At 36.5% G+C, this 27590-nt stretch overlaps 3 protein-coding genes and 1 pseudogene across 5 annotated transcripts; 1 reads left to right on the top strand and 3 right to left on the bottom strand.

Moving 5' to 3' along the window:
- On the top strand, nucleotides 41-4798 carry LOC18773007 (annotated as a pseudogene). Its single transcript, XR_002272006.1, has 6 exons — nucleotides 41-389; nucleotides 579-802; nucleotides 3431-3516; nucleotides 3620-3726; nucleotides 3855-3917; nucleotides 4583-4798. The product of XR_002272006.1 is annotated as a histone H2A (transcript).
- LOC18775444 (glycine-rich RNA-binding protein 4, mitochondrial) lies at nucleotides 6825-7998 on the bottom strand. Of its 2 annotated transcripts, none has more exons than XM_020565480.1 (4): nucleotides 7779-7998; nucleotides 7621-7689; nucleotides 7398-7504; nucleotides 6825-7074 (listed from the first exon to the last, which is right to left on the bottom strand). In XM_020565480.1, exons 1-4 carry the CDS (start codon nucleotides 7813-7815, stop codon nucleotides 7042-7044), a joined length of 246 nt encoding a protein of 81 aa, XP_020421069.1. In that variant the 5' UTR covers nucleotides 7816-7998; the 3' UTR covers nucleotides 6825-7041. The 2 variants fall into 2 exon arrangements, with proteins under 2 accessions (XP_020421069.1, XP_007208554.1); XM_007208492.2 differs by having other exon boundaries at nucleotides 6825-7113.
- On the bottom strand, nucleotides 17301-18178 carry LOC109946242 (probable histone H2B.1). The gene has a single exon (XM_020565479.1). It carries the CDS (start codon nucleotides 18077-18079, stop codon nucleotides 17633-17635), a length of 447 nt encoding a protein of 148 aa, XP_020421068.1. The 5' UTR covers nucleotides 18080-18178; the 3' UTR covers nucleotides 17301-17632.
- LOC18775431 (probable histone H2B.1) lies at nucleotides 20628-21502 on the bottom strand. Its single transcript, XM_007206034.2, has one exon. It carries the CDS (start codon nucleotides 21401-21403, stop codon nucleotides 20957-20959), a length of 447 nt encoding a protein of 148 aa, XP_007206096.1. The 5' UTR covers nucleotides 21404-21502; the 3' UTR covers nucleotides 20628-20956.

Here is a 27590-nt window from a genome sequence, read left to right on the forward strand (position 1 = left end):
CTGAACAATATGATCCACAATACATCTCACCCTATAAAACCAATTCTCTAACAGGTTCCTAAATCCACTGTCCAAAAATTTTCAATTCTCTCTTTGCCATTTCTGATTGGGTTTTTTTAGCCAAAAGGGTGTCAGTGGCTTTAGTGGGTCTAGGGTTTGAGAATTTTCAGAGCTGAGAGATGGAGACTGGTGGTAAGGTGAAGAAAGGTGCTGGTGGAAGGAAAGGTGGGGGTCCGAAGAAGAAGCCGGTGACCCGGTCCGTCAAGGCCGGTCTGCAGTTTCCGGTCGGTCGTATTGGACGGTACTTGAAGAAGGGAAGGTATGCTCAGAGAGTTGGGTCTGGAGCTCCGGTTTACTTGGCCGCGGTTCTTGAGTACCTCGCAGCTGAAGTAAGTTTCCCTTTCGATTCGGGTTTGTTTTTGTTTTGCTAGTTAGGGTTTCAGCGTTTAGTTTCTGGGTTGTGCTCAATTTGGAGTGTAATTGTTTATGTTGGGTAGTTTTTTTAATTTTTTGCTGAAATTTTGACCTAAATTAATGGTTGGTTGCTGATAAAATTTCTGATGTGGGTTTTCCTTCAGGTGCTTGAATTAGCTGGAAATGCAGCTCGGGACAACAAGAAGAACAGAATTATCCCAAGGCATCTGTTATTGGCTGTTAGGAACGATGAAGAGCTTGGGAAATTGCTCGCCGGTGTGACCATTGCTCATGGTGGTGTGCTTCCAAACATCAACCCAGTCCTCTTGCCCAAGAAATCAGAGAAGGCTGCCGCCAAAGAGCCTAAATCTCCATCCAAGGCCACCAAGTCTCCCAAGAAAGCTTAAGCTTCTCTCAATGAATCCCCCACCACATGTTTAGTTTTAAGAACCCCCACATGTTTAGTTTTAGGTTGGGCTCCTCTCCATTTGTATGTAATCTGTGTTCAGATCTTTGTTTTTGTTGGTTGGTAGTCTAAAATGCTTAATGAATTTGAAAGCATTTGTAACCTCTCAAATCTATGTGATCATGACCAAGTTTTAGGAACTTTGTTTTTCTTGGAATTCATTAATGAAACCTCTTGTTTCTGTTATTGGCTTAATGGGTATTGTCTTGATGGGCTGCTTTATGAATGCTTTGAAGAAAGGAATATCTTTTTTGTGTGTGTTCTTCTCAAGCATAAGTTCCACTCTTTATCCCATGCCCCTTTTGCCTTTTATAGCACCTTTCTTTACTATAATGCTTGGTATAATGACTAGGGTTATTTTGCATGAATGCTCGATAGTGAATTGGCATTTGATTAGTGGATCTTGTGGATGCAAGTGTTCTTGAATCTTTGATGGTTAAAGAAAAAAGAAAAGAAAGCTTGGGTGAGTGGTGAGTAGTTGAGAGCTTGCAATTTTTTTCTTCTTCTGAAACATGTAAACCTTGCGTGTTCATTTTTGCTGTTGTTATGTATTGCTGTGAGTTGGATTTGACACTTGCATGACAAAATCTCGTAATTACATAAAGGTCCAATATTGTTGTTGATGATGAGAAAGATTGGATTGTTTTTATTATGTGTACTTGGTATATTTTCAGATTGTGAGGGTCCTGTTTGCTTTTTGATCGTTGGAGAGTTGAGCGGTTGAGAGCTTGCACTTCTTATAATGTGTGATTGATTTGGGTTTGCCCCATAACAAACTTCCATGACAAATTAAAGTTCCTTAATTCCAGAGGGTCCTTTCCTATTTTTGATGATGATGAAAGCTTGGATGAGTCTATTAAGATGATTTTGTTTTTCGTGTTCTGTATTTTAGGAGACAAACTTACCTACACCGGAGTGTATATCATGTTCTTTCTATCTCTCTTCCCGCATGATTTGGATAGATTTCATTAGGGTAGAAGGGGGAGTATGCAAATTTGGGTTTGCCGCATAACAAACTTGCATGACAAAGTCATGAATAGGATTATAGTCTTGATTGTGTTTTGTCACTTTGCCTACTATGACAAAACAGAGAGAAGAGCTTGGATGATATAAGAAAAGTGGGACTCGTTTGGCAGTTGTCATTTGCTGAAGCTCCTTTTTCTGATAGCCTTTTGGTCAATGCAAGAAGGTTCTTGCACAGAAAGGAATCATTAACGTTTTTGGGTCTTCTGTTGATCATGAGATTTGGGCCTGGATGCTAAGTTCGCGAAGTTACTGCAGCATTTTATTCCTCAAAATGTCAAGGATTATGCTGGCTCTTGCTGTTAGTTGTAGGAAGTACATGGAAATGAACTTGTGATATGATGCAAACATCCTGACCCTCATCTCCGGTTGAAAATTAATTGATGTAAGACTTGTTGTGAGACTCGCGTCAATAGTTGAGTTCATAGCTCCTTTTTTAGTAACATCATAACAAACTTGATACAGAAATGAAAATATAATAGAATGTAAAACTTACCTTATCTTCAAGAGATGACATTTTTGTCACATTTTTAAGTGTGCGTGGATGATTCTCAACCATTAATTAATGTAAGGGTTGAAAGTTATCGACTTTACATTTGATTCTACAATTAATCTAAAACCCCCCATTTTTTTCTACTAACATTATAACAACTTTACTTACTCATAAAAAATAAGTGACGAAATTTTCAGTTAACTGCTACTGTTTTCTTCTCGACATTTTAATCATTAATTTATGAATCTTCTTTATTTAGCATTTACACCTTTTTTCACACCCAAATGTTGTCTCTATACATCTTTTTTTTCTTGGGGTCAACTTTGTCCCTATACATTCAATCCCCAATTTTTGGGTCCAAATTTCAGGTTACCCATGTAATTAAAAAAGAAAAAAAGAAAAGAAGAAAAAAACAAATTGGCAAAAAGTTTGGGACTTTTTTAGGTCGCAAATAGCTAGGGCCAACTTGTCTTGGCCACCCAAAGTTGTTTCATCTCCACTTCCCAACTAAAGCAAACCCAACTATAAAGACATTTTACTTCCACCATAACCGCTGTACGGCCAGTCAACTTATGACGACGCCGTTTTGAGTCCATCTTCTTCCTAGTACACCGGCGCACGATAAGGGGAAATGAGAGGCTCAAATGGCGGATTTGGGATTCTGCGCACGTCTGCCTTGGGCAGGAGTTTCTGGGCACGCCATTCTTCAACCAATTTGTTCGTTGGAGGTTTTTTAAACTTCATCCGTTTTATTTTTTTTTCAGTCTGAGAATTTATTTTTCATTTTGTATCAGTTCATATCATATTAAGTTAATTTCGTGGTTAAGATCTTGTTTCTATGTATCAAATAGCCAAATTTATCATTATCATGGGTTTCATTAGAATTGTTCATAAAAGATATAACGATGAAATTTTGGATTTCAACTAGAACAGCTTAAAGAAGGGAAGTGGTTGCTGTTAAAGTAGTAAAAACTCTGGAAAATATTTCTGTTTCATGGTATCTTGCTTTGGATATAATTTTGTTATAACCTAAGTTGGATGTAATATACAGGGCTTTCCTATGATACAAATGAACCTGTTCTTAAGGAAGCTTTTGGGAAACATGGTGAAATAATTGAAGGTAATGTTATTGTGAGTGAGGCTGTTATTAACTTTTTAGGTCTTTTTTTTCTTCTTGAAGATCTTTTACTTACTTGAGGGGATAATGTTGTCCTATTTAACAGTTAAAGTTATATGTGATCATGTGAGTGGGAAATCGAAAGGGTATGGATTTGTGAAGTTTACTTCTGGAATTGAAGCCAGCACTGCTCTAAAAGAAATGGATGGTCAGGTAGTTTTTATTGTTCATGATTAATTTCTTTGTAATTTATATGTGTTGAAATCACCCTGTTAAGTACCTACCTACCTCCTCTGGAATGCAAAGAAAGATCGTTGGTTAATGTTTGTGATTCTTTTCAGTTGCTAGATGGCAGACAAATCCGCTTGGAATTTGCACACAGGGGGTAATGACATTGATCTCAGGTAAAATTTAGTTTGTAACTAAAAGCTTTGCTATTGTTTTTTTTTCCTTTCTCTCTTTGAGATAAAGCAAGTAGCATTAGGATTGAGTTCTAACTTAAGTGCTTGGTGAATCTACTCTATGTTTTGGCCAACATTTCTTTTTCGTGGAGCTCCTTAATGAAGCTCTCTCTATACCATCTAATCTTTGTTGGTTGGAATTCCTTTTATGCGTCAGAGGTTGTGTGTTCGTTTTTTTCCTATCATCAGCTTGTTATGCCTTATATAAAGTTGTAAACATTATCCAATTTTTCGTGTATGAAAAGTTGCCCTTTTTTGTGTTGCGGAAACCAGGGCAATTCAACAGTTTGGTAAGGGTTTTCATTTAGAAAAAAAAACGTTTTGTCCATATCAGAAGATTGCTTTAGTTTGACTATTTAGTTGCTGCTGTTAGAATGACGACTATAGGAGGATAGTTCATAATCGTCTCGTGTCTGTAGATATTTATATATATATATATATATATATATATATATCCTATAAATTGCATAATTTGACCATACATGTTCTATGGGTGTGTATGGATGTTGGTTGGGAGCATAGCACAAACTTTCTTCCATTTGCTCCCATGACATATTTGTCTTGAACATATAGGTACCCACTATCTCAAGTCTTGTTGCTTTCTTTAGCAGGTACAGTGGATTGGAGGGGGCATGTTGTGGTAGGTGATATTAACCAGCAAGTCCAGATCTGAGTTGCACACTGAATTTTTTTTTTTTTTGGGCCTTCGTGTGGCAATTTTGTAAAATTTGTGACATAAATTTTCTTTGTCTTCAATGAAATCAATATGTTTGAAGAGATTTGATCAACTTTATTATGACAAATCTGTCTCCCCAGTGCATCAAGGGTTATTCTTCCCCAAATTTATAATCCCGTCATGACTTTGCTAATTTTCTCATGGTGGGTTGGGCAATTTGGGAAGCAATCCATGGAATGCTAAGAAGATTAGGCCTGAACAAGTCAGCTTGAATGCATCTCTGAGGCTACAGGAATTTCTGCGGGTTAATGAATGCTTGGGGTCTCACAGTGGGCAGGGTCAAACAAAACAAAAGTGGCAGACACCACATGCTAACACTCTAAAAATAAATGTGGATGGTGCTTGGAAGCCAGGGACCACAGAGGGTGGCGTCGGTGTGGTTGTGATAGACTCCACGGGCAAATTCGTGGCGAGTTGTGCAGTTACATTGGTTAATGTATTCTCTGCACTACAAGTGGAGGCTTTGGTTGCAAGAACAGGTACAGTATTGGCAATGGAAAGGGATTTTCAAAATGTTGTCTTTGAAAGTGATGCTTTCCAGATCCACTTCAAAGTAACTCCATAGATAGGTCCGTCATTGGACCAGTGGTGGAGGATACTACGAGCTTGCTGACATAGGTCACTGGGGAAGGTTTTACCCATATTCATTGCACTGCCAATGATATGGCTCATCATATAACGCATTTTGCCTTCCATATCGGGCTTTCTCTGAATTGGTTCAAGGAACTTTCTGATTTTATTTCTGATGTACTGTATGAGGATTGTAATTTGTGATCAAGGAATTTCCTTTGTCTTTTATACGAGTTCAGACTTCTTATATTGGCTTTTTCACATCAATAATATTCTATCGCTTATCATATAAATAAATAAAAATATTCCCATCGTATGGTTAATTAAATGAGCTGAATCGAACACTTGAGTTGTGTACTTTTCATACTTGAGTTGTGTACTTTTCATTTTAAAAACTTGATTGAGTTTGAACGTTTTGACACGATTGTCTTGACAAAAATAAGGAACAGAACCAAGACCTCCACCCCATTCTTGCCCTGCACTATTGTCTATTTTGAGGAGGTTTTGCATACATATATATAGAAATATTTTTGCTCACCACTTTAATATAAGGTGTCCTCTCACCAACCTTCAACATTTAACATGTGTCTATTAGCATAACTATAGTGAACTCTTTACTTTATATTTATGAAACCATAGTTATGTCAATGGACACGTATCAAGTGTTGAGAAGGATGATGGTGATACACCTTAGATTAAAGTGGTGAACTAAAATGCTTCATATATATATATAAGCTTATTTGAGGAAAAACCTTATAGCGCCCACCACACATTCTTTTTCAATGATCCAAATCATCTAATTTTTAGATATTCCGATCATCTCTGCAAAAAATCACTTAAATCCGAAATCAGGATCACTCAATTAAATTATTGTTATTTTTATCCCGTGTTAATTTATTTTGTTGCTTGCAATTAGATGCCTTATTGATTTTCAATTGGTATGATTTTTTGCAAGCATGATCTATGAATGAAGACTTGAAAAATAGATAGTTTAGATCATTGAAAAAAAATTAAAATTAAGTATCATAAATGGTGTCTCTCAAATAAAATTATTTGAGGGAGGATCCCTCAATGGAATATATATCACACAAACTGTGTTGATTCTTGCTATAAAAACCATGAAGTTTATGTTTGACTCTTGCTATAAAAACCATGAAGGTCTTAGTTCCGCAATAAAAAAATGAGGATACAATGTATGCAGATTTTAGTTTGTAAGTTGTTTGTGAGATTTTGGAGGCAACTAAAGTTAATATAGAACCATAACAAATTACAGCTTACCTAACTGGAGGTTGGTAAATTTGATGGTAAGCTTTGAATTTCGGTTTGGTGAACCTAAGTATTAGATACTCATGAATAAAGCTTCCTCATGAGTATGGGCAGTCACAAAAAGAAATCCCCTCATGAATAAACGTTCATTTTGGACAAGGATAGCCTTCAATGTCCCCAAAGCAATATTTAGTTTTGCACAGAGTCTTCCCTATATCTCCTCTTAGGCCTCATAGAAGTAAGACCTTCCTATATCTCATGACACGACCAAGTGTTACTAGATACTTATGAATAATATCTTTTACGAAAAAGTTATGCAAATAACTTGTAGTAAGAAATTCTCGGTATAATATGAAAGGAACCTTGTACATGGCTAATTAAAATTATACGAACTGAAAAACCTGTTCATATACAACAGATATGAACGATGCCTTTGATTATGAAAAACTATCTTTAAGCCAAGGAGAAGCTATCTATTGGGATCCAAGCTCATTATCAAGATTTGGTATCCTGTTCCTGTTTTTGATTCTGGGCAAATTCAACAAAAATTAGCCTCCCATCAACCATCTGGACAAATTTTAACAAAAACTTCAAAAGAGAAAACAAGAATGAAGGTGTTCACAAAAAAATACAATTTAAAAACATATGACAAAAACAAAGACTAGGAAATTTGATAAACCAAAAACACATATTCAGTACATAAAGGATTAGAATGCACAAGTATAAGGGTTATGTGATCTGCAATTTGGCACAAAAACAATTATAATATGCGTCAATTTACCATTGCAATCTGAATAAATAAAGTTCATGAATTGGGGTTTAATTTTGACCATGGGGAAGAAGGAAATTACCCTGCCATTCATGGCCTTCAAAGCTTTTTGTGCCTCGACATCTGACTTGTAAGTGACAAAACCGAATCCTTTGGGTCTTTGGGTTATACGGTCCACAACCATTCTAGCTAAACATACAGTTAAACAAAATCATCACAAAGGTAAAAACCAGTCAGTAATTTCCACAAATTACAGAAGAAAATAAATAAATATCGGAGCAAAATAAAAAGAAAAGTAGAAATACCTTCTGTAACATCTCCAAAAGGAGAAAACAGCCTCTTGAGTTGTTCATTATTAGTGAACGATGATAATCCTAAGCAACAAATCCAAGAATCAAAATAAGGGTTTTAACCAAAAACCCTAAAAATGAATTTGAGAGAAAGAAAGGGAAAGAGAGAATACTGTTGACGAAGAGCTGCGAGCTCAATCTTTTGGCCATCTCTGTGTCAAACCCAAATCCCAGATATCTGCTTTTTCTTTGAGCCTGAAATGTGAAGCAGCTTTGTTCGGCTTTGGTTTGGAGGCTGCTGGGTGGTTGAAAACAGGAGCTTCGAGTTCGAGGGGATTCAATGGAGTTACCAGATCCATGTAAGTTTGGAGTTCGCTTCTGGGCTCTTTCTTACGAGGCCCAAATTTTTGTATTGTTTTATCCGTATACATGCCAACAAAAAAAAAAAAAAGAATTGTAGAAAACTCTTTGTTTGAGTTTCAATTTTATCTTTTAATTTTCATGTAAGAGGTCCAAATTTTGAGTGAGGAGCCCAAAACAATTTCTGTATTTACACAACAATAAAATAAATTTTACTTTGTTTCTTAACGAGTTCAAATCTTCTGTCTCCATTTTGTCTATCACTTTATTTTCAATGAAGCTATAACGTATAAGGAAAAAAAAAACACATATGCATGGCATATTGAGCCTCCTTTTGATGTGGTAACTATGAGTGTATACAAAACAACTCATTTTAGTTGCTCACACTAAATATTATGCAAAATATTCAATAAAATATCTCAAAATAAAATAGTGCGGATAAGGAGTCAAAATCAATTTAAGTAAAATGGTGTGCGGGCTTCGTCTTGCCCTTATGTTTTGTGTGATGATAGCATGTTTATGCCTAAAACAAAGTTGCTTTTGGCTAGTGTTTAATACTTGAAATGTATATTGAAACGTGAAATTCAATTAAACTAAGCGAAAATAGTATCAGAATGTGCATTTTAACTAAGATATTGGTTAAAATACATTTGCAATTGCTACCTTTAAGCATGCATACAAACCATCTACTCACTTAATTAAGAGAACTTCTATTAGGCTGCGTTTGGCTGCACGATCGGGATTGGATTAGAACAACCTTTATTTTAGATATGCAGTCAAACAACTACAACTATCTGTCATGCAAGATTCACGCCATTTTTGTTCCCTGCAGACTAATCCATCTTGAGGAAGCTTTGTATGCATATCACAAAAACTATCTCGGTGGTTGCTGTAAAAACCGAGGTCTAGTTCTGTTCTGCCATAGAAAATGAGCATAGGAGTGTAAGCGAGATTATAGAGCAAAATTATTCAGTAGCATTTAATTGAGGTATTGGAGGAAACTAAATTCATTATGAAAATTTTTCTTTGACCTTGTCAATCAAGTATTTAGAAAACACAATTGTAACTGAACAAAATGACAAAAAAATTTGACTTAAAAAAAAAAGAAAGCGATCATGTGTTTTTTCTGAAATATTTCATAACGCATGTGTCTCCTCTTCCGTTTGACTGATCGATTCAGATTAGGTGCGACTGCGGTATTTCATGTGCCTTCTTCGTTTGGTCTGCCGATTCATGGTTTGTCAAGAGTTGCGATGGCTTCCTGGTTTGACATTTGGTTTGACGACGATAGTTCCATTGCCTCCGCCATCCATTTGTCCCGTCTCACAATTTGAGTTCCTTCGAAGTAACTTAGTTAAATTCAAAGTTAAAGTGGTTGTGGCATAATAGTACTATTGATTAAAGAGGCATATATTAACTCTTCTATTTATTTATTTTTCAATCTTGTTCCTTTTCTCTTTAGATTTATTTATTATTATTATTTTTTTACCGAACTAGATTTATTTCCATATTATGCGAAAACATCTAGTGGTTATGGTGTTCCTTGGAAACCAAAGGGGAGGAAGGGCCGCAGGACGCCGTCATTTTCAAATGAAACGTTTTCTTCTAGTTTTTTTTACAATGAAACGTTTTCTTCCAATTTTTTTTACTTTTATTATCATTAATTTTTTGTCATTTCATTATTTTTTAATGAATATCAGGTTGATGTAAGATATATTCATAAATATTTTAGGATATATTCATAAATATTTTAGGGGTCTTAAACAATGTGTGTCATACCTAATTCAAGAACTAGTATCGTTAAGCATTCGTTGTTAAACTCAAATGGTGTCACTAATCATCTTAGAGCATCTCCACCCATAAGAGCAACTCCACCCCTTAGGGCAAAGTCTAAGGCAAGGGCAAGCTAGGGCAAGCAAGGGCTGACACTATTCACGTGAATAGTGTCAGCCTTGCCATTTGTGGTTCCACCCACAAGGGCAAAGTCTAGGGCAAGTCTAAGGCAATTACTATTCATTGTACTTTATTTCCTATTTTTTTATACTTTAAATCATTAATTTTGATAATATTTTGTAATTAAATTTTCGGATAAGATTTTCGGATGTGAATCTCGGTTGCCACGTGTCTTATTCCAGATAAAATTTTCGGATATTCATTAATAAAAATTATAATCTCAGATTTCCGATAAAATTTTCACCCTCTAAAATTGTGCCACGTGTCCCATGTCAGATAAGATTTTCAGATATTTTTAAAAAATTATAATCTCATATTTCAGATAAGATTTTTACCCTATAAAATTGTGCCACGTGTCCCATGTCTGATAAGATTTTCAGATATTTTTTTACAAATAGTGATCTCAGATTTCAGATAAGATTTTCACCCTCTAAAATTGTGCCACGTGTCATCTCTATCTTCTGAATCCCTCTATATAACTACACCATCAACACCACTCCTCTCACACCATCTCTGATATATTCCTTCATTTCTCAGATTTTACAATTTCCCATTATACTCTCAATGTCAAACTTCAGGAGGGTGTTGGAGAGGCAACAGAAAGAATGGGAAGAAATCCAGCGTAGACGTGAGGAAGAAGATCGGGACGCCGATGAAGAAGAGGAGGAAATGCTTGAAGTAGCCGCGGTGTGTATGATGAATCAATCAAGCCAACACCATCGTCGTCGTGCCCCGAATGTGGACAGACGCAGAGAGTCTCGGGGTAAGAATCTCTTGGAGGATTACTTTATCCCAAATTCGTTATATCCTGCTCATAAGTTTCGAGAGAGATATAGAATGCAGCCACATTTGTTCCAAAAAATCATGCATGATATTTGTAATTACGACACATACTTCATTCAAAAGCATGATGCTGTTGGAGTTTTGGGTCTTATCCCGGAGCAAAAACTTACAGCTGCTTTGCGGATGCTTGCTTATGGGGCATCTGCAGAGCAGGTGGATGAAATTGCAAGGATGGGAAAATCTACTATCCTAGAGTGCTTGGTGAGATTCTGTGATGCAGTGGAAAATTTGTACACGAGGGAGTACCTTCGCAAACCCACTCCGAGGGACCTGCAAAGGCTTCTACAAAAAGGCGAGGCTCGAGGTTTCCCAGGAATGATCGGAAGCATCGATTGCATGCATTGGCAGTGGAAGAATTGTCCTACTGCGTGGCAAGGAGACTATGGGAATCGGAAGGGCCAAAAAAGTATCATTTTGGAGGCCGTAGCTTCATTCGACACTTGGGTTTGGCATGTCTTTTTCGGGGTTGCCGGATCTCAGAATGACCTCAATGTCCTTGGTCAATCCCCGGTGTTCGACGAGGTATTGCGAGGTCATTGCCCTCAGGTCACATACCAAATCAACAATACCGTATACTCTGGTGCGTACTACCTTGCCGATGGAATTTATCCTAGGTGGACGACATTCGTGAAAACAATTCCGAATCCCCAATCCGAGAAGGAAAGAAGCTTTGCTTCATTTCAAGAAGGTTACAGGAAAGACGTGGAAAGGTGTTTCGGTATCTTGCAAGCTCGTTGGGCAATTATCAGGGGTGCTGCTCGGATGCTAGACGAGGAGGTGCTGAGGAGTATTATGATGACTTGCATCATCCTCCACAACATGATTGTGGAGGATGAGTATGACTACGATGCTCCAGAGGTGTTTGAACCCGATCCTATGAACACGGCGTTGACAAGAATATATGAAAGGCCGATGGGACCAAATGGACTACCAATGGAGCCCGAACCATTACTTCAGGATGGTCGATTCAACAACCCCATGATTGATCGTTATCAAGAAATGCAATCTTCATATGTTCACGAAAGACGTCAAGTTGACTTGATCGAGCACTTGTGGCAGATGAAAGGCAATCACAATGGATGAAGGCTACATTCGTGATTTGTTTGGAATTATGCTTTGTTTTTAATTATGCTTTGTTTTTGTGTGTGGTTCTTTGTTTGGAATTATTATGATTTTGTGTGTGGTTTGTTTTGTGTGTTGTTTGCAATAAATGAAGGTTTGTTTTTAATTAATCTTTGTGAGGAATGCTCAAATGTTTGTAATAAATAGTCCAATTATAGAATGCTTTTTTGATTGAATAAAAAAGAAACAATACAACAAATTAAAGGATAATACAACAATTTTAAAAAAAAAACAACAATTATAAAAAAATACAACAATACAATTTAATGGTTTTCATCATTTAGCCAATCCGTATTGCTAGGTCCGTCGTCATGGAAAAGTTTTCTTCTCATCACATCCCTTCGTTTATGCTTCCAATAAGCCTTTGTTTCAGGAGACATATGGCTCGTATCCATGGCCATGATTTTCATCTCTCTCTCATCGTCGTCTTTTTCTTTTGCATGTTGCTTTTCAATTGCAAAGGCTTCCAATCGTGCCTTGTCCGCTTCATCTCTCCTCAAGTCTCTCTCCAATCTTAGAGAGTTGTTCTTAGCTATTTGCTCAAATATTTGAACACAATCAATGTTCGAAGTGGCCCCTCTCTTGGCCTTTGCCGCCTTTCTCCCAATAGGTCTCGGCGGACGTGGGAGTGGTGACTCCGTTTCCATTGGGGAGTCCAATGGCGATTCGGTTGATGGCGATTCGTGGAGCGGCGTCTCATGCAACACAACCGGGGGTGCGGTAGGAATAATTTTGAATCTGGAACAATCCTTGACAATTTCCCAACATTGGAAATGCACAAAACTTTTTTTCCCTTGCCCCGTGGCACCGAACCACATTTGTGCTTGTATGATCTATTCAAAATAAATAATTGGAAGTGCATTAAAAAAATATACAATGCAAGAAATTATAAACTATTTTGAAATGCAAGAATAAAATTGATTATGTAAATAAATATAGACAAATTGAAAATGCAAAAACAAAAATTGATTATGTAAAGAAATAGAATATGCAATAAAAAAAAGTTACATTAAATTGATTAAAATGGCAATTAAAAATATTTTACCTCATCGGAAAGATTCGCACCGCTCTGAATGTTGTCCTTTGCTTTTGTCAAGGCATTTCTCCATTTCCCTAACTCTTTGTTTAGAATTTTCCATCTACTAGACAAAGCCATTTCGGTCCGAATGGAACCCGATCTTTGACAAAATTCTCCATGAATTTTGCTCCACATATGATGGAACTTCATCTCATTGCCCGTGATAGGGTCATGACTAACGTTCACCCACGACTCGCACAATGCAATATCTTCTAGGGTTGACCACGAGCCTCCGATTTCAACAGAAGATGACATTTGTTTATTTTCTACAAATGAAAAGTTGTACAAAAATGTGAGTGGATAGTAAAAAATATTGGAAGGAGAAGAGTTTGTATGGAATTGGTGTGGAAAGTGGAAAATTATGAGTAGAGAGTAAAAAATATTGGAAGGAGAAGAGTTTGTATGGAATTGGTGTGGAAAGTGGAAAATATGAGTAGAGAGTAAAAAATATTGGAAGGAGAAGAGTTTGTATGGAATTGTGTGGAAAGTGAAAAATATGAGTAGAGAGTAAAAAATTTTGGAAGGAGATGAGTTTGTATGGAGATTTGGTGTGGAAAATGAATTATGTGAGTGGAGAGTAGAAAATGTTGTATGGAGAAGAAATTGTATGAAGATTTGGTGTTGAAAGTAGATAAAATGGTTAGGTATTTATAGGGAAAAAATACATAAATTTTTGGTATTTTTTTAAAAAAAATTTCAGAATTTTTTCGGATTTTTTAGGATTTTTTTAAAATTTTTTTGGCCAAAAAAATGAGAACCGTAGGATTTCTGAAAAAAATTCAATCGGAGCCACCCGGTGCCGACACGTGGCAGGTAACCGTTGGTGGTGACGCCATCGCTGACGTCAGCACACTTCAGTCAAATTTTTTTTACCGTTGGCGCGTGTACTACCCGCCCCAACGGTAAAAAAATTTGAATTTACTGCGCTGACGTCATCATGACGTCAGCGCTGACGTCACCTTATCTCAGACTCAAACCCAGTCCATTTTTGCCCTTGGGCCTGCCCGGGTTCGTGGGGCCCGCCTGTTGCCCGGGCTGATTTGGCTGCGCTGGAGGTCGACTTGGGCTGCTTGGGGCCTGTTGCCCGGGCCAGCCCGCTGCGCTGGAGTTGGCCTAAGGGCTAAGGCAAGGGCAAGGGCAAGCAAGGGCTGCCACTATTCATGTGAATAGTGGCAGCCTTGCCTTTTTTGGTTCAATCCCAAAAGGCTAGGGCAAGGGCAAGAAAAAAAAAAGAATATGCAACAAAATATAAACTTGTTATGTATTTATAGGGAAAGTGAATAAAATTGTTATGTATTTATAGGGAAAACATCTATAATTTTTTGGTATTTTTTTATATAAAAAATTGAATTTTTTTTGATTTTTTTGAATTTATTTTTGCTCGCTAACGTCAGCGTGACATCACCGCTGACGTCAGCGCCCTCGGGCTGAAGCCCGGGCAAAATCTGCCTTTGGGCTTGCCCAGGCTGGTGGGACCTAGGCCTTGCCTGGGCTGTTGGTTGCGCGCTGGAGGTTGTTTGGGCTCGCCAAGGCAGCCTTTTGCCTGGTTTTGAGTTGGCGCTGGACTTGCTCTTAGTACTAAGAGATTGATGCAGAGTTCTTCGAACTCTTTCAAGTTGCTTCTCATCAAGCCACCGAATGGCCTCTCCTTCAACAGCATCCTCAATTTTGTTCTTGTTCCTTGAAATTCAGTTTCAGTTTTGGCAATTAAAGTCTTGTAGTTACCAGGAGCTGTTTGATGACTCCAAAGGAGTTACCAGGCCCAAATCAGTTTAGAGTTACTTACCAAGTGCACCGAGTGTGGCTAACCGGGGTGGAGAAAATGACTTTGTTTTTTGGTCTAGGTAGGAAGTGTGGCTAACCGGGGTGGACAAAAGTTCACGCCATTTTTACGCTCAAAATTCTAATTCATCTTGAGGAGGTTTTGTATGCATATTTCACAAAAAATGTCTTGCTTCTTGCTATAAAAGATATGGGGGCCTTAGTTAGGCCATAAACAATGAGAATAGGTGCACGGTGAATTAATGATTGTGTGTACGTTGTATGTGAGATATTGGAAGAAATTAAACTTAACTCATCAATAATTATAGTTACTTGACATCTAACAATTCCATAAACCCGAACTATACTTGTTTACTTCTTCAAATTCTAAATAGTTGACTGAATATCTGCTTGTATTTTGAATTCAATAAGTTGTCTAATTCTTGCAGTTTGGACTTGTTTGTAATTCAAATATTATTAATGGTAGTATATGAGAGATTGTTTTCATTACAGTTACATCTTTATATATACTAGCCTCTCTGCACGCGCTTCCGGGCATGCGAGAGGTTTTTTTTTTTAAAATTTATTTTAGAATTAAAAAAGATAATGGATATTTGTGTTCCATAAAAATAGGACCCATTATCTGAATTTTCTTTTAATTTTAATTTTTTAATACGAAAAATTGTGAATTTACCATATTATCCTCATTTAATTAATAATTTCAATTCTTAATGTTTGCATTAACCAAGGGCATTTTTTGGTATTTTGAATGTTTCACAATTCTCTGCCTTTTGCTTTATATATATAGATATTGTATATGTATAGATAATAAACTAGAATGAAACTGTGTTTCGGTTGGACTGGACTTGCTGTTGTTTGTTGGGCTGCTCCTTCCATCCCCTGGCCTTTTCGGCCTTATGAGTTTATCCTTTGACCAAAGAAGTAAAAAATCTTCACGCCATTGTTACACTCAAAATTGTAATTACATGTTGAGGAAGTTTTGTATGCATATTTCACATAAATTGTCATGGTTCTTGCTATAAAAAAATATGGAGGTGTTAGTTATGCCTTAAAAAAAAAAAATTGATGATAGGTGTATTTAGTATGTGAGATTTTGGAGGAAATTAAATTTAAATTAGCAATAATTGTAGTTTCTTTTATGCCATTGCAATAATTAATTATAGTAGCTAGAGATAAATAATTCCGTTTTCTCTACCTTCATAATATGCAATCCTATAAAAGTATGGAAATTGAGAATTAGAGAAAGTGGAAAGAAACAATTGGAGGAAGAGTTGTAGTCCCCAAATGCTTGGACAACAATTACTGCAGCACCTCCTATTTCACAAGAGGCCAAATTTTTTGAACTTGCGTTGTTGCTGTTTCTTCTTCCCCAATTATCATTTCATTTCATTTGAAGAGTGAGGAATTTAGAAAGATGATGGAGTTATGCTTGAAATAGCTGAAGTAAAAATAAAGATTCACAATAACTGTCCAAAAACCGAAACTCACAGCTTAATCTTATGTTTGGAGGCAGAGTTGTAGCAAGCTTAACGTTCTTCAAGTTAGTGTGTAACAAAATTGGATCCGAGGAAGTACTTTAAATTTTTAATAAATCCAAATTAAATTTTAGAGGTTCATAGACAAAGGTACTGTCGAAGTCGTAGGATTTTTTGATGTATTTTTTGATAGATTTTGAATATATTTATTAGGAATGTTAGAACTTAAAAGCACATAAAATTAATAATTTTTTTTGAAGAGTGATGTTTCATGAGGGCTTATTAGACTTAGGATACCGCCACAGTGGTATCCCCGTTACATATAAGTTCTTCTCCCCGCAAGCCCCAAACAGCTCATTTAGAGTTCATCAAATAAGAGGGATGAAGAAACAATTGAGCAAATGGTTGTGGCTAATTGAAAGGATAATATGATGGCGAAAGAGTTGATCTATGAAATCTGTTTCATACCATGGCCTTCTCCAATCCTACTCAAATGAGTGACTATTCAGCTATTTTCTTAATGACTTCAACATGCACACTGGAGACAAAATCAAGTATGTAAGTGTTATAATATTAAATAATTCTTAACTACCAGCCTAACTTGAGATTTTAAAGTCATTAACAAACAAAACTTATCAGCCCAGCTTAAAAAGTTGTAATCTTTCTTCCCCAAGTTGGGTATTTATGAGAAAACTGTTCCGAGTGTTATTGTAGAAAGTGTTTTCTTTTGCATTTTCATATGTTACTTCATTGAAGCCAATTTTTAAATGGCTCTTCAAAATAATTCTCACCCAAACTAAGAACCCAGGGCCTTCATGAGCAGAGAAGGTGGAGAAGGAGAAATAATAGGAGATTTATGGATTGAACTCTCTCAATCTGATAAACTTCCAACCTAACTTTGCATTAGAGCTTAGACATTTTACATTGATAATGCATTTCGAACATATAAGTCTTAATAATATGAACTTATGCTGGTGCTGTTTCTTTTACTGGCTCTGCTTGTTGACTCTGTTCGTTGCCATCGAAATAAACCCTACTGGAACATAACAAACTTCAAAGACATTACTGAGAACCAAAATCAATATAAAACGAAGAACAAATGTCATTGTACAAAATGAGCACTAAAAACACAATATCACAGAACCCCAATCTTTCAAAAAAATGAAGCAATGAAGCAATAGGGGCACCAAAAGCAATTGGGTCACAAATCACATTCAAGTTTCAGTGTGGCATTGTATCAAACACCATACGGTGAAAACAGGCTTCCCAATTAAAAAAAAACCTATATAATCAGATCAAGCTGATCCAAATCCACATCAAAATAAAGCAAAGAAAGAAAAATACACATTTACTAATTAAAACCCTAACCCTAATTAAAGAGTAGCCAATCAGATCCACAGGCCAACAAGGCCCTTCAAGAGCTTGTAAACTTGGTCACCGCCTTGGTCCCTTCAGAAACGGCGTGCTTGGCGAGCTCACCGGGAAGCACAAGCCTCACAGCAGTCTGAATCTCCCGAGAAGTAATCGTCGGCTTCTTGTTGTACCTCGCAAGCTTCGAAGACTCCTGAGCGAGCTTCTCGAAGATGTCGTTGATGAAGCTGTTCATGATGCCCATGGCCTTGCTGGAGATTCCGATATCAGGGTGGACCTGCTTCAACACCTTGAAGATGTAGATCTTGTAGGTCTCGACGCTCTTCTTCGATCTCTTCTTCTTCTTATCTCCAGCGGCGGCTCCGGCTTCCTTCGGAAGCTTCTTGCCGGCCTTGGGCTTCTTCTCCGCGGGGGCTTTCTCAGCCACGGTGGACTTCTTCTCCTCAGCTGGCTTTTTCTCGGCGGGCTTCTTCTCGGCTTTAGGCGCCATTGGTGGAGTTCTGAGGGAAAAGTTTGAGGTTGGGTATTTGGGGATTTTAAGAGTTGGATTTGAGAGTTGGGATATTTTTGTTATGACTAAGCAGTGAGGAGGGCTATCTGTTTATATATGCTGAGGGTTGGATTCTATTGGGTATTGGGATTTCACGCGGATCCCTGACTTGGATTATATACTCAGTTTTTTAATTTTTTCAAAAATAGTATAGCCGTACGGCTATACTATTTTACACGTGGGCCCCTGGTCGCTGTGCACCTCGTCTGTTTTTTAAGTGAATAGTATAACCGAGCGGCTATACTAGATTATTTTCTAATTTTGTTTAAAAATAGTATTTTTTAAAATTATCTTTAATAAATAATATAGACGAGCAGCTATGGTATATAAATAATATATATGCATATGCATTTTTCAACGATACATTCGTGTTCTATATACATCTCACGTTTTTTAAAACGTAACGTACAATAGTCGTATTGTACATGTATGTACATATTTCTAATGTTTTATACACATATTTTTTACAAAATTTTCAGTAAGACACACAAAATTCACGTATTATACAAATAATTCTAACATATTATTGAATAAGCATAATATATGTTATAAAAATTATATTAAAATATTATATACTGGCCGATTAATATATACTTTAGATATGTTGAAACTAGAAAATTAATATCTATAAAGTACAAACTAATGCAACTAGGAGGGTCCCTTTTAAAATTTTTTTTTATAGTATAGCCGTGCGGTTATATCTTTTAAATATAATTTATTTAAATAGTATAGCTGTGCGGCTATGCTACGATTTTTAAAATAAAAAATATATTTTTGTGCTGCTATACTTGTTTTTGACACATGGCACCTAATCGCTAAAAGGTCCTCGTTTTAAAAAAATAGTACAGTCGCACTAATATACTCCGTGTTTTTTTTTATTTTTAAAATAGACTTATTTTGACACGTGACGCTTAATCAATGGGGATCCTTTTTTTTTAAAATATTATATATATATATACATATAATCTATAAAGTACAAATTAATGCATCTAAGAGGTTCCTTTTTTCTTTTTTGTTTTCATTAAATCGTATAGCCGGGCGGCTATATTACGATTTTTTTTATTTATAAAAAATAGTATAGCCGCACAACGATACTATTTAATATAAATAAATAAATAAAAAAAAGGACCATCCTAGTTGCATTAGTTTGTACGTTATAAATATTAATTTGTTAGTTTCAACATATCCAAAGTAGATATTAATCTTCCACTATATGATATTTTAATATAATTTTTATATCATATGTTATTCTTATTCAATAATATGTGAAAATTATTTGTATAATACATGAACTTTGTGTATCTTACTGAAAATTTTGTAAAAAATATGCGTATAAAACATTAAAAATATGTACATACATGTACAATACAACTATTGTAAGTTTGCTTTTAAAAAAACATGAGACGTGTATAGAATACAAATGTATTATTAAAAAATACATATGTATATATATGTAAAAGACTATAGCCACTCGTCTATACTATTTATTAAAGACAATTTTTTTTATAAAAAAAACCAGTAAAGCCGCCCGGCTATATTGTTAATGAGAACTATCCTTGAATAGCCCGTCTCGCACACATCAGAGCTTCAATGGCAGCTTCAGTTTCAGCATTCAGGACACTGTTACAGCTGCGCTTTCTAGCATTTCCAAAGCAAAACTCCTTGTTCTGATTCCTCATCACCACACCCAGATCCGCGTCATGGTTCTTCCAGGCATAATCAAAATTGACTTTTATTGCACCATTTTTAGGGGACTTCCAGATTTCAGAGGGCGGGATGATGACACCAATCCCATTCCTAGAGGAGGCAACTTGATTTTTCACAGCTTCAAATTCAGAAGCTGCGGAAACAGCATTTTCCATCACCTTTTTGGGGTCAATCATAGTCTTCAAAAAGGAATTTGCACATTGTTTTCCAAATTTGCCATGCAATGAAACTAGTCAATGATAGAACCCAAACTTGCTCCTTTGACAGAACATGACAGTTTAACCCATTGAGCCAACGATCAATAGTGGTGAAGCTTTGCAGGTTCACTCAATAATTCAAGGGGGAGCCAGGCAGATGGAGGACTTGATAATCCTTCTACCAAAAAGGTTTAGCCTGGCGGGCAATGCCCTCCCCATCAAGCGCCAGAGAAAAAACTTGATTTTTGGCTGAGTGGAAATCTTCCAGATGGTTTTCCAAACACAACCCTCAATCACATGGGACTAACGGTTATTCCTTCCAATAGAAGAAACAAAGACCACCCGCTTGTTATAACCTGATCTCACAGAATACAAACCAGAGTTGTTCCAAGGCCACACAATTATGTCTTCCCTAAGCAAATTACCAACGGGAACCTCCCTATGCACATCCCGTAGTTGATTGTGTAGAAACACGTGGAAAGTAAACAAACAAGTCATATTTGTGGAGACAATATATAACTAGATCAACCATATCTATAAAACGAAGACCATTATCGACAAACTAAACTACAAGGCCATTATCATACTGAGAACCAAAATCTCTATAAAACGACGAACAAATGTCATTCTACAACATGATCACTAATAGCAGAATAACATAAAAACCCAATCTTTCACAAATTGAAGCACTAAAGGACCAAAAATATCCAAAAACAATTGGGTCAAAAATATCAAATGACATGCGGTAGGATTCCCAATCAAAAAATCCCACACAATCCAACAACATATAGGCAAAACACCGAATATTATATGAACCAGAGCAGGAACGAAAAATACACATTTACTAATTACAACCCTAACCCTAATCAAAGAGAAGCCATTCCAATCCACACCCACACCCCAACAACGCCCTTCAAGAGCTTGTAAACTTGGTCACCGCCTTGGTCCCTTCAGAAACGGCGTGCTTGGCGAGCTCACCGGGAAGCACGAGCCTCACAGCAGTTTGAATCTCCCGAGAAGTAATCGTCGGCTTCTTGTTGTACCTCGCAAGCCTCGAAGACTCCTGAGCGAGCTTCTCGAAGATGTCGTTGATGAAACTGTTCATGATGCCCATGGCCTTGCTGGAGATTCCGATATCAGGGTGGACCTGCTTCAGAACCTTGAAGATGTAGATCTTGTAGGTCTCTACGCTCTTCTTCGATCTCTTCTTCTTCTTATCTCCGGCGGCGGCTCCGGCTTCCTTCGGGAGCTTCTTGCCGGCCTTGGGCTTCTTCTCCGCCGGGGCTTTCTCAGCCACTGTGGACTTCTTCTCCTCAGCAGGCTTCTTCTCGGCAGGCTTCTTCTCAGCCTTGGGCGCCATTGTTGGAGTTGTGAGAGAAAAGTTTGAGGCTGGGAATTTGGGGATTTTACGAAATGGTTTGAGAGTTGGGATATTTTTGTGACGAGTGAGTAGTGAGGAGGGATGTCTATTTATATATGCCGAGGGTTGGATTCTATTGGGTATTGGGATTTCACGCGGATCGCTGACTTGGAGTGTGGCTTCGGCCGTGGGATTGGGTTTGAGAAAGCTAGGGAATCGACGGTTGAGATGAGGTAAGCTGGTTCAAGCGGATTGGTGACGGATCGGTGGGCTTGGGTGGGATCTGACGGTGGATAGTTTTTAGATGAAATTGGTAGTGGGTGGTTGGCATGGGTTATTCGATATGGATCGTTGACATCATCCGGAATCCGAGTGTGGTCCAAATAAAGTTTTGTTTTTCATATAAAAAACTTTCATGTTTTGTTATTTTATCAGAAAATTCCAAGTTTTAAAAACTTTTGATAACAAAAAAAATCCAATTAATCGAAATTTATTAAGGACTTTTCATAAACTGATAAATCGGTAAACCAAACTGAAAAAATAGGTTTTGACTTGAATTGGTTCGGTTCTTGGTTTTTGCCGCCACTCAAAAATGAACCGGAGTGATTATATATTGTCATCTAATGTATTAATATCTAAATCATTTTTTCGTATGAGCCTAATACCAAAATCTCAACCTTGGTCATCTCCCTCGCGGTCAAACAACCTCCGTCTATGTAAATTTGGGGTACCAAAACTAAATTTCTAGAATTTTATTAAAATATTTAATATTAATTATTCATTGAATAAATAATAATTAAAACATAATTACTAATGAAAGTATTTGAATAATGCTAAGATATTATTTAATTAATAAAAAAAGAAAATTTTAAAAAGGATATTTTAAGAGTATAGCCGCGCGGCTATACTCTTTAAATAGAATATTTTAAAAGTATAGGCGCTTGGCTATACCCTTTGAATAGCCTAATCTTGATTTCTCCTTTTTAATTACTTTGTGTAGTAGTTATGTTTTAATTACTATTTACTTAGTGAATAATTAGTATTTAAATATTTGATTAAATACAATTTTAAAATTTTAAAAATAATTACCATTTATTACGTTAATTAAAATATTTAATTCTTCACTAAAGAAATAATTAAAACATAATTATATATTATTTAATTACAAAAAAGAAAATTTAAATTACAAATTTATTGGACCTAAAAGATACTAAATTTATATTTTATTTTAAAATAAAATCTCCCCCTACAAAGTTTTGTCGGCGCAGGTCTATCCCGGCGAAATTTCTTAATTTGCCGAATTAGACTTTCTCCTACGAAATCAACCTCTGCCGATGAAAGGGAACTTCATATTGACATGTTGTATACCATATCACCACATGTATCTTTCTTTTTCTGATTTTAATAGGATGCTTCTAGTTGGAGCATGGTTGTAAATTTGTTCAACATCAATGGAAAGGGAACTTCATACAGTTTTGTCCATAATGGAAAACGAATTTCACACAGTTTTAATATATATAAATAGGCGCTAAGAGGCTGCTTTTTTTAATTTGTTGAGGCCTTCTCCATCATCCACTCAAAAAGGATGAAAAAGGAGGGCTCTCCTCCTAACGTAAAAAGCCTCCAAAAGTTTGGCTTTTATCTTCTTTCCTTTTCCTCCAAGAATGCATAAAGAACGAAAAGCTTCGGCCCTTGGGGCTTTTTTTCTTCTTCCCCACGAAGAGATAAAGAGAGAAGCCTGCAAGGTAGGCCTCTCTCTCTCTCTCTCTCTCTCTCTCTCTCTCTCTCTCTCTCTCTCTCTAAAAGAACGTATAAGGAAAAATCAGTTTCAAAAAGCAAATGGGGATTTTCTTCCCCTGCCTTCTCAGCTTTGTTCATTCCATTTCCTAAGTTAGGAAACAGAATTGAAAACATGAAGAGAGTTGACAAAGTAGCATCAAAGACTTATACGAACAAGAACCCTTTCAAAGCTCACCTGTTAAATTATTCGAATAAAAATATATTAGTAGATTTAAATAGTATAGCCAGAAGTATAACCGCACGGCTATACTATTTTTTAAATATTCGGGCATATTTAAGAAGTATAGCCGCCCGGCTATACTATTTAAATACACGAATATTTTTGCGCAATATAGCCGCCGGCTATACTATTAAATATTCTAATATATTTAAGAAGTAGAGCCGCCCGCACGGCTATACTAGGGAGATTCACTATTATACCCAATATAGAGGCCCAAATTATAAAAATACCCCATATGAAATGAACTTTAGAAACACACCCAAAACCCATCTACAACATAACAAAGAGACTCTTAACTTCTTATGAATTATAAAACTGCCATCAATTTCTTAAAACAAGCTCAATCTCAAAATCTCATAAAAATACCCAAAACACTCAATAGGTCATCAAAGTAATTTAATAATAAATATTAAATTCAATAAGGTCAGTTGTCATTTTTTGGGTTTGTTTATAGAAATTCAATGGTATAGGGTTTATCTATAATATTAGTGCTAAGAATGGGTATATCACTAAATATCTCATGAAGGTAATCATGGTAGCAAATGCTTTGTATTTGGAATGATATTTGTTTTACTTGTGAAACGGTTTCAGTTTTTTGTAGGTTGAAAAGGTTACAGTAAGTAGTACATGATGAATTAAGTAGGATGATGAGTTGGGTTGTCAAATGAGTTTTAAGGCTTTTGATAATATTATTGAATGATGACTTTGAGCCTAATTTAACTGGGATTGGGCAGTTTGATGCTTATGTCAATGTAGATCAAACAAGTAGTCATTGAGGATGAACAACAAGAATCCAACTGATATGATTCTAAGTTGGATGAAAGCAATAGCCAGGTCAAAGAAAAATCCAAAGGCACGTCACAAAGGTCCTATAGCTCCTCATACTTGGGTTTTAGATTCGTTATCTCGTGGAAAGAACTTGAATTGCCGTGTATGCTTAAAGTCCATGTGCCCTTCTCAAACTCTTGGGCCTATGACAGTTTCAGACAGTTTTAGTCACCGTTGCAGTATTTGTGGTGCAGCGCTCACCTAAGCTGCTCTTCTAGTGCGCACAAGGATTACTCCGCTGGTGAATTTTTGAGCTCCAGTACCCAAAGCACTATGGTGGATTAGTAAGTGTGGTTAACATTAGAGAGTTGGGCCAATGGCCTTGGCTATAGGCTTGGCTTTGGATTCGGCTTTCATTAATAATAATTATAAAAAATATATATAATTTTTATTCAGTAATACGTGTATAATACGTGAATTTTGTGTGTCTTGGTGAAACGTTTGTAAAAACATACGTGTATTAAACATGAGAAATAGAAATTAATTACTTTGTGTTCTTTTTCTTCAATCTTTTTACATTAAATAATAATTAAAATATAATCACTAAGCAAAGTGATTCCAAAAGGCTAAGAGTAACTATAGTAAATTAAAGAAGTAGGCCAAAAAACAAAAGTGAAGAAACAAATTTTATATTTTTAAATTATTTAAAACAACAAATAAAAATGAGTATAGCCGTGTCGCTGTACATCTTTAAAAAAAGGACGCTCCCAGCCCCTAGCTGCCACGTGTCAGAAGATTGAAGCCTTTTTTTTTATATAAAAAAAAAAGGAAAAACGAGTACAGCCGGCCGGCTGTATTGTTTTTCAAAAAACAATTTCAAACAAATAGTGCAGCAGCGCGGCTATACTATTTGTAAAGACCAGGCTCCCTAGCTGCCACGTGTCAGAAGACTGAAGCCTTTTATTTATTTATTTTTTAAAAAAAGGAAAAGCGAGGACAGCCGCGCGGCTATACTATTATATATTTGTAAAGACCGGCCCATGTGCTCAGCCCACGTGTCAACGAGGTCCAGCCGCCCGGCTATACTGTTTTAAATGCCAAAACGGGTATAGCCGCGCGGCTATACTTTCTTTTTGAAAAACAATTAGGGAAAACTTGGGCTATACCCTTTTTTTCTTTTTCTTTTTCTTTTTTTCAATAAACAAAAAAGTATATATTGTTTTTATTCGGTAATACGTGTATAATGCGTGAATTTTGTGTGTTTTAGTGAAATTTTTGTAAAAACATACGTGTATTAAACGTGAGAAATACGTGCGTACATGTATAATACGGGTAATAACTTTGGAAAAGTAAAGAATCAAAAAGGGACGATACGTACTCGAGTAATGGTATAATAGTAATGGATAGGGCTCTTGGGCTATGGAGAAATTGATTTAAGATACCCAAACGATTTCACAAAAGACTTAATAAGTAGAAATTAATTACTTTGTGTTCTTTTTCTTCGATCTTTTTACATTAAATAATAATTTAAATATAATTACTAAGCGAAGTGATTAAAAAAGGCTAAGAGTAACCATAGTAAATTAAAGAAGTAGGCCAAAAAACAAAAGTGAAGAAACAAATTTTATAATTTTAAATTATTAAAAATAACAAATAAAAATGAGTATAGCCGTGCGGCTGTACTATGCATATCTTTAAAAAAAAAGGACGCCCCCTAGCTGCCACGTGTCAGAAGATTGAAGACTTTTTTTTATTTTTTATTTTAAAAAAGGAAAAGCGAGTACAGCCGCGCGGCTATACTATTATATATTTGTAAAGACCAGCCCATGTGCTCAGCCCACGTGTCAACGAGGTCCGGCCGCCCGGCTATGCTGTTTTCATCATTTCTTACTTCTAATTATATTTTTAATGCTTATAATTTGAATTATCTAGTGGAAACAAAAAATGGAGTGAAAAAAATTCAAATTAAATGGGTTGGTTTTTGGGCTCGAGTATGGCACGAGCACGGCCCGGCTTGGCCTGTTTCAATGTGGACATGGGTTTTGAGCCGGGCCGGGATCAAAGATTTTACTAAATAGGCCTACACGACACGGCCCAATAAATTAAATAGATTGGCCCAGCCTGGCACGAAAATATTAAAAGTACGAGTTTAAATGGAACGGGCCTGCCCAGCACGGCTCGTTTAACACCTCTAATCACACGACAGTTTGGGTTGGAATCCTGATCGTCGCCTGCGATCTGGGCCTAGGCTGTTTTGCAATTTTATTTTATTTTTTTCGAAATTCTGAAATTTTCACCGTAATCCCCCCTATTATTGAATTCCTATTTTTGGCTACTGTTCATATTTTACCCTTCAAATAGATCTGACATTTTCAAACTCAAATTTCTCCTTCCTTACAATTCTTATTCACAAACCATTCGCGCCCACCCGCTCTTGAGATCGGGCTCTATTTCTCCATCCAAAAATTATATGTTCCTCATTTCAATTTCTTGAACGTCCTTTGAAAAATTATAAACTTTAAACATAGGGCATTTTAGTCCCAATTTAAGATTAAACTCACTTAACTCCATTATTTCCACACCAAACCAACTTCAAAAATTGCCCAATATTATTATCAATCCCATATGATTTTTCGAAACATTAATAACAACAAAATCCCTAATTTTGAGGTCATTACAATCAGGCTCTTGGGTTGGGGTTTGAACCGACGCCTGAAACTTCTGTTCTACCTTACCAATGGAAGCTTGAGCTCAGTGCTACAAGGTGCTGGTAAGGGAGGAGCAGATTGGGAGGCTACATATGATGTTGTCTTAGGCATGGCTCAGGCGCTTGCCCACTTGCACCACGACTGTGTGCCTGCTATTTTGCATGGTGATGTCAAAGCCGTGAACGTGTTGTTGGGTCCTGGCTATGAGCCTTATCTTGCTGGCTTTGGATTCGCTGGGATTGTGAATGGCATTGGTGATGATGATTTTTCTAAAACAAGCCAAAGGCCTCAATTGTTCTTATGGATACATGGCTCCTTCTTTTCATAATTTTAGTTCCTAATTTTCTTACCATATTTTCTTCTAAAAATCACTAAATTTAGTTAGTTTCTTACCATGTTTTCTTTTTGTGTGACTACAGAGCATGCATCAATGCAGCGTATCACTGAGAAAAATGATGTCTACATTTTTGGTGTGGTTCTTTTAGAGGTATTAACAGGGAGGCATCCAATAGACCCAACTTTGCCGGGGGTGCACATTTAGTTCAATGGATTCGTGAGAACTTGGCAAGGAAACGATATCTGGTTGATATCCTTGATCAGAAGCTTAGGGGAAGAGCTGATCCTACAATGCACGAAATGCTGCAAGCACTAGCTGTGGCATTCCTTTGTTTCAGCACTCGTGCTGATGATC

Source organism: Prunus persica, chromosome G6 (assembly GCF_000346465.2).
Source record: "Prunus persica cultivar Lovell chromosome G6, Prunus_persica_NCBIv2, whole genome shotgun sequence".
NCBI classification, from domain to species: Eukaryota; Viridiplantae; Streptophyta; class Magnoliopsida; order Rosales; family Rosaceae; genus Prunus; species Prunus persica.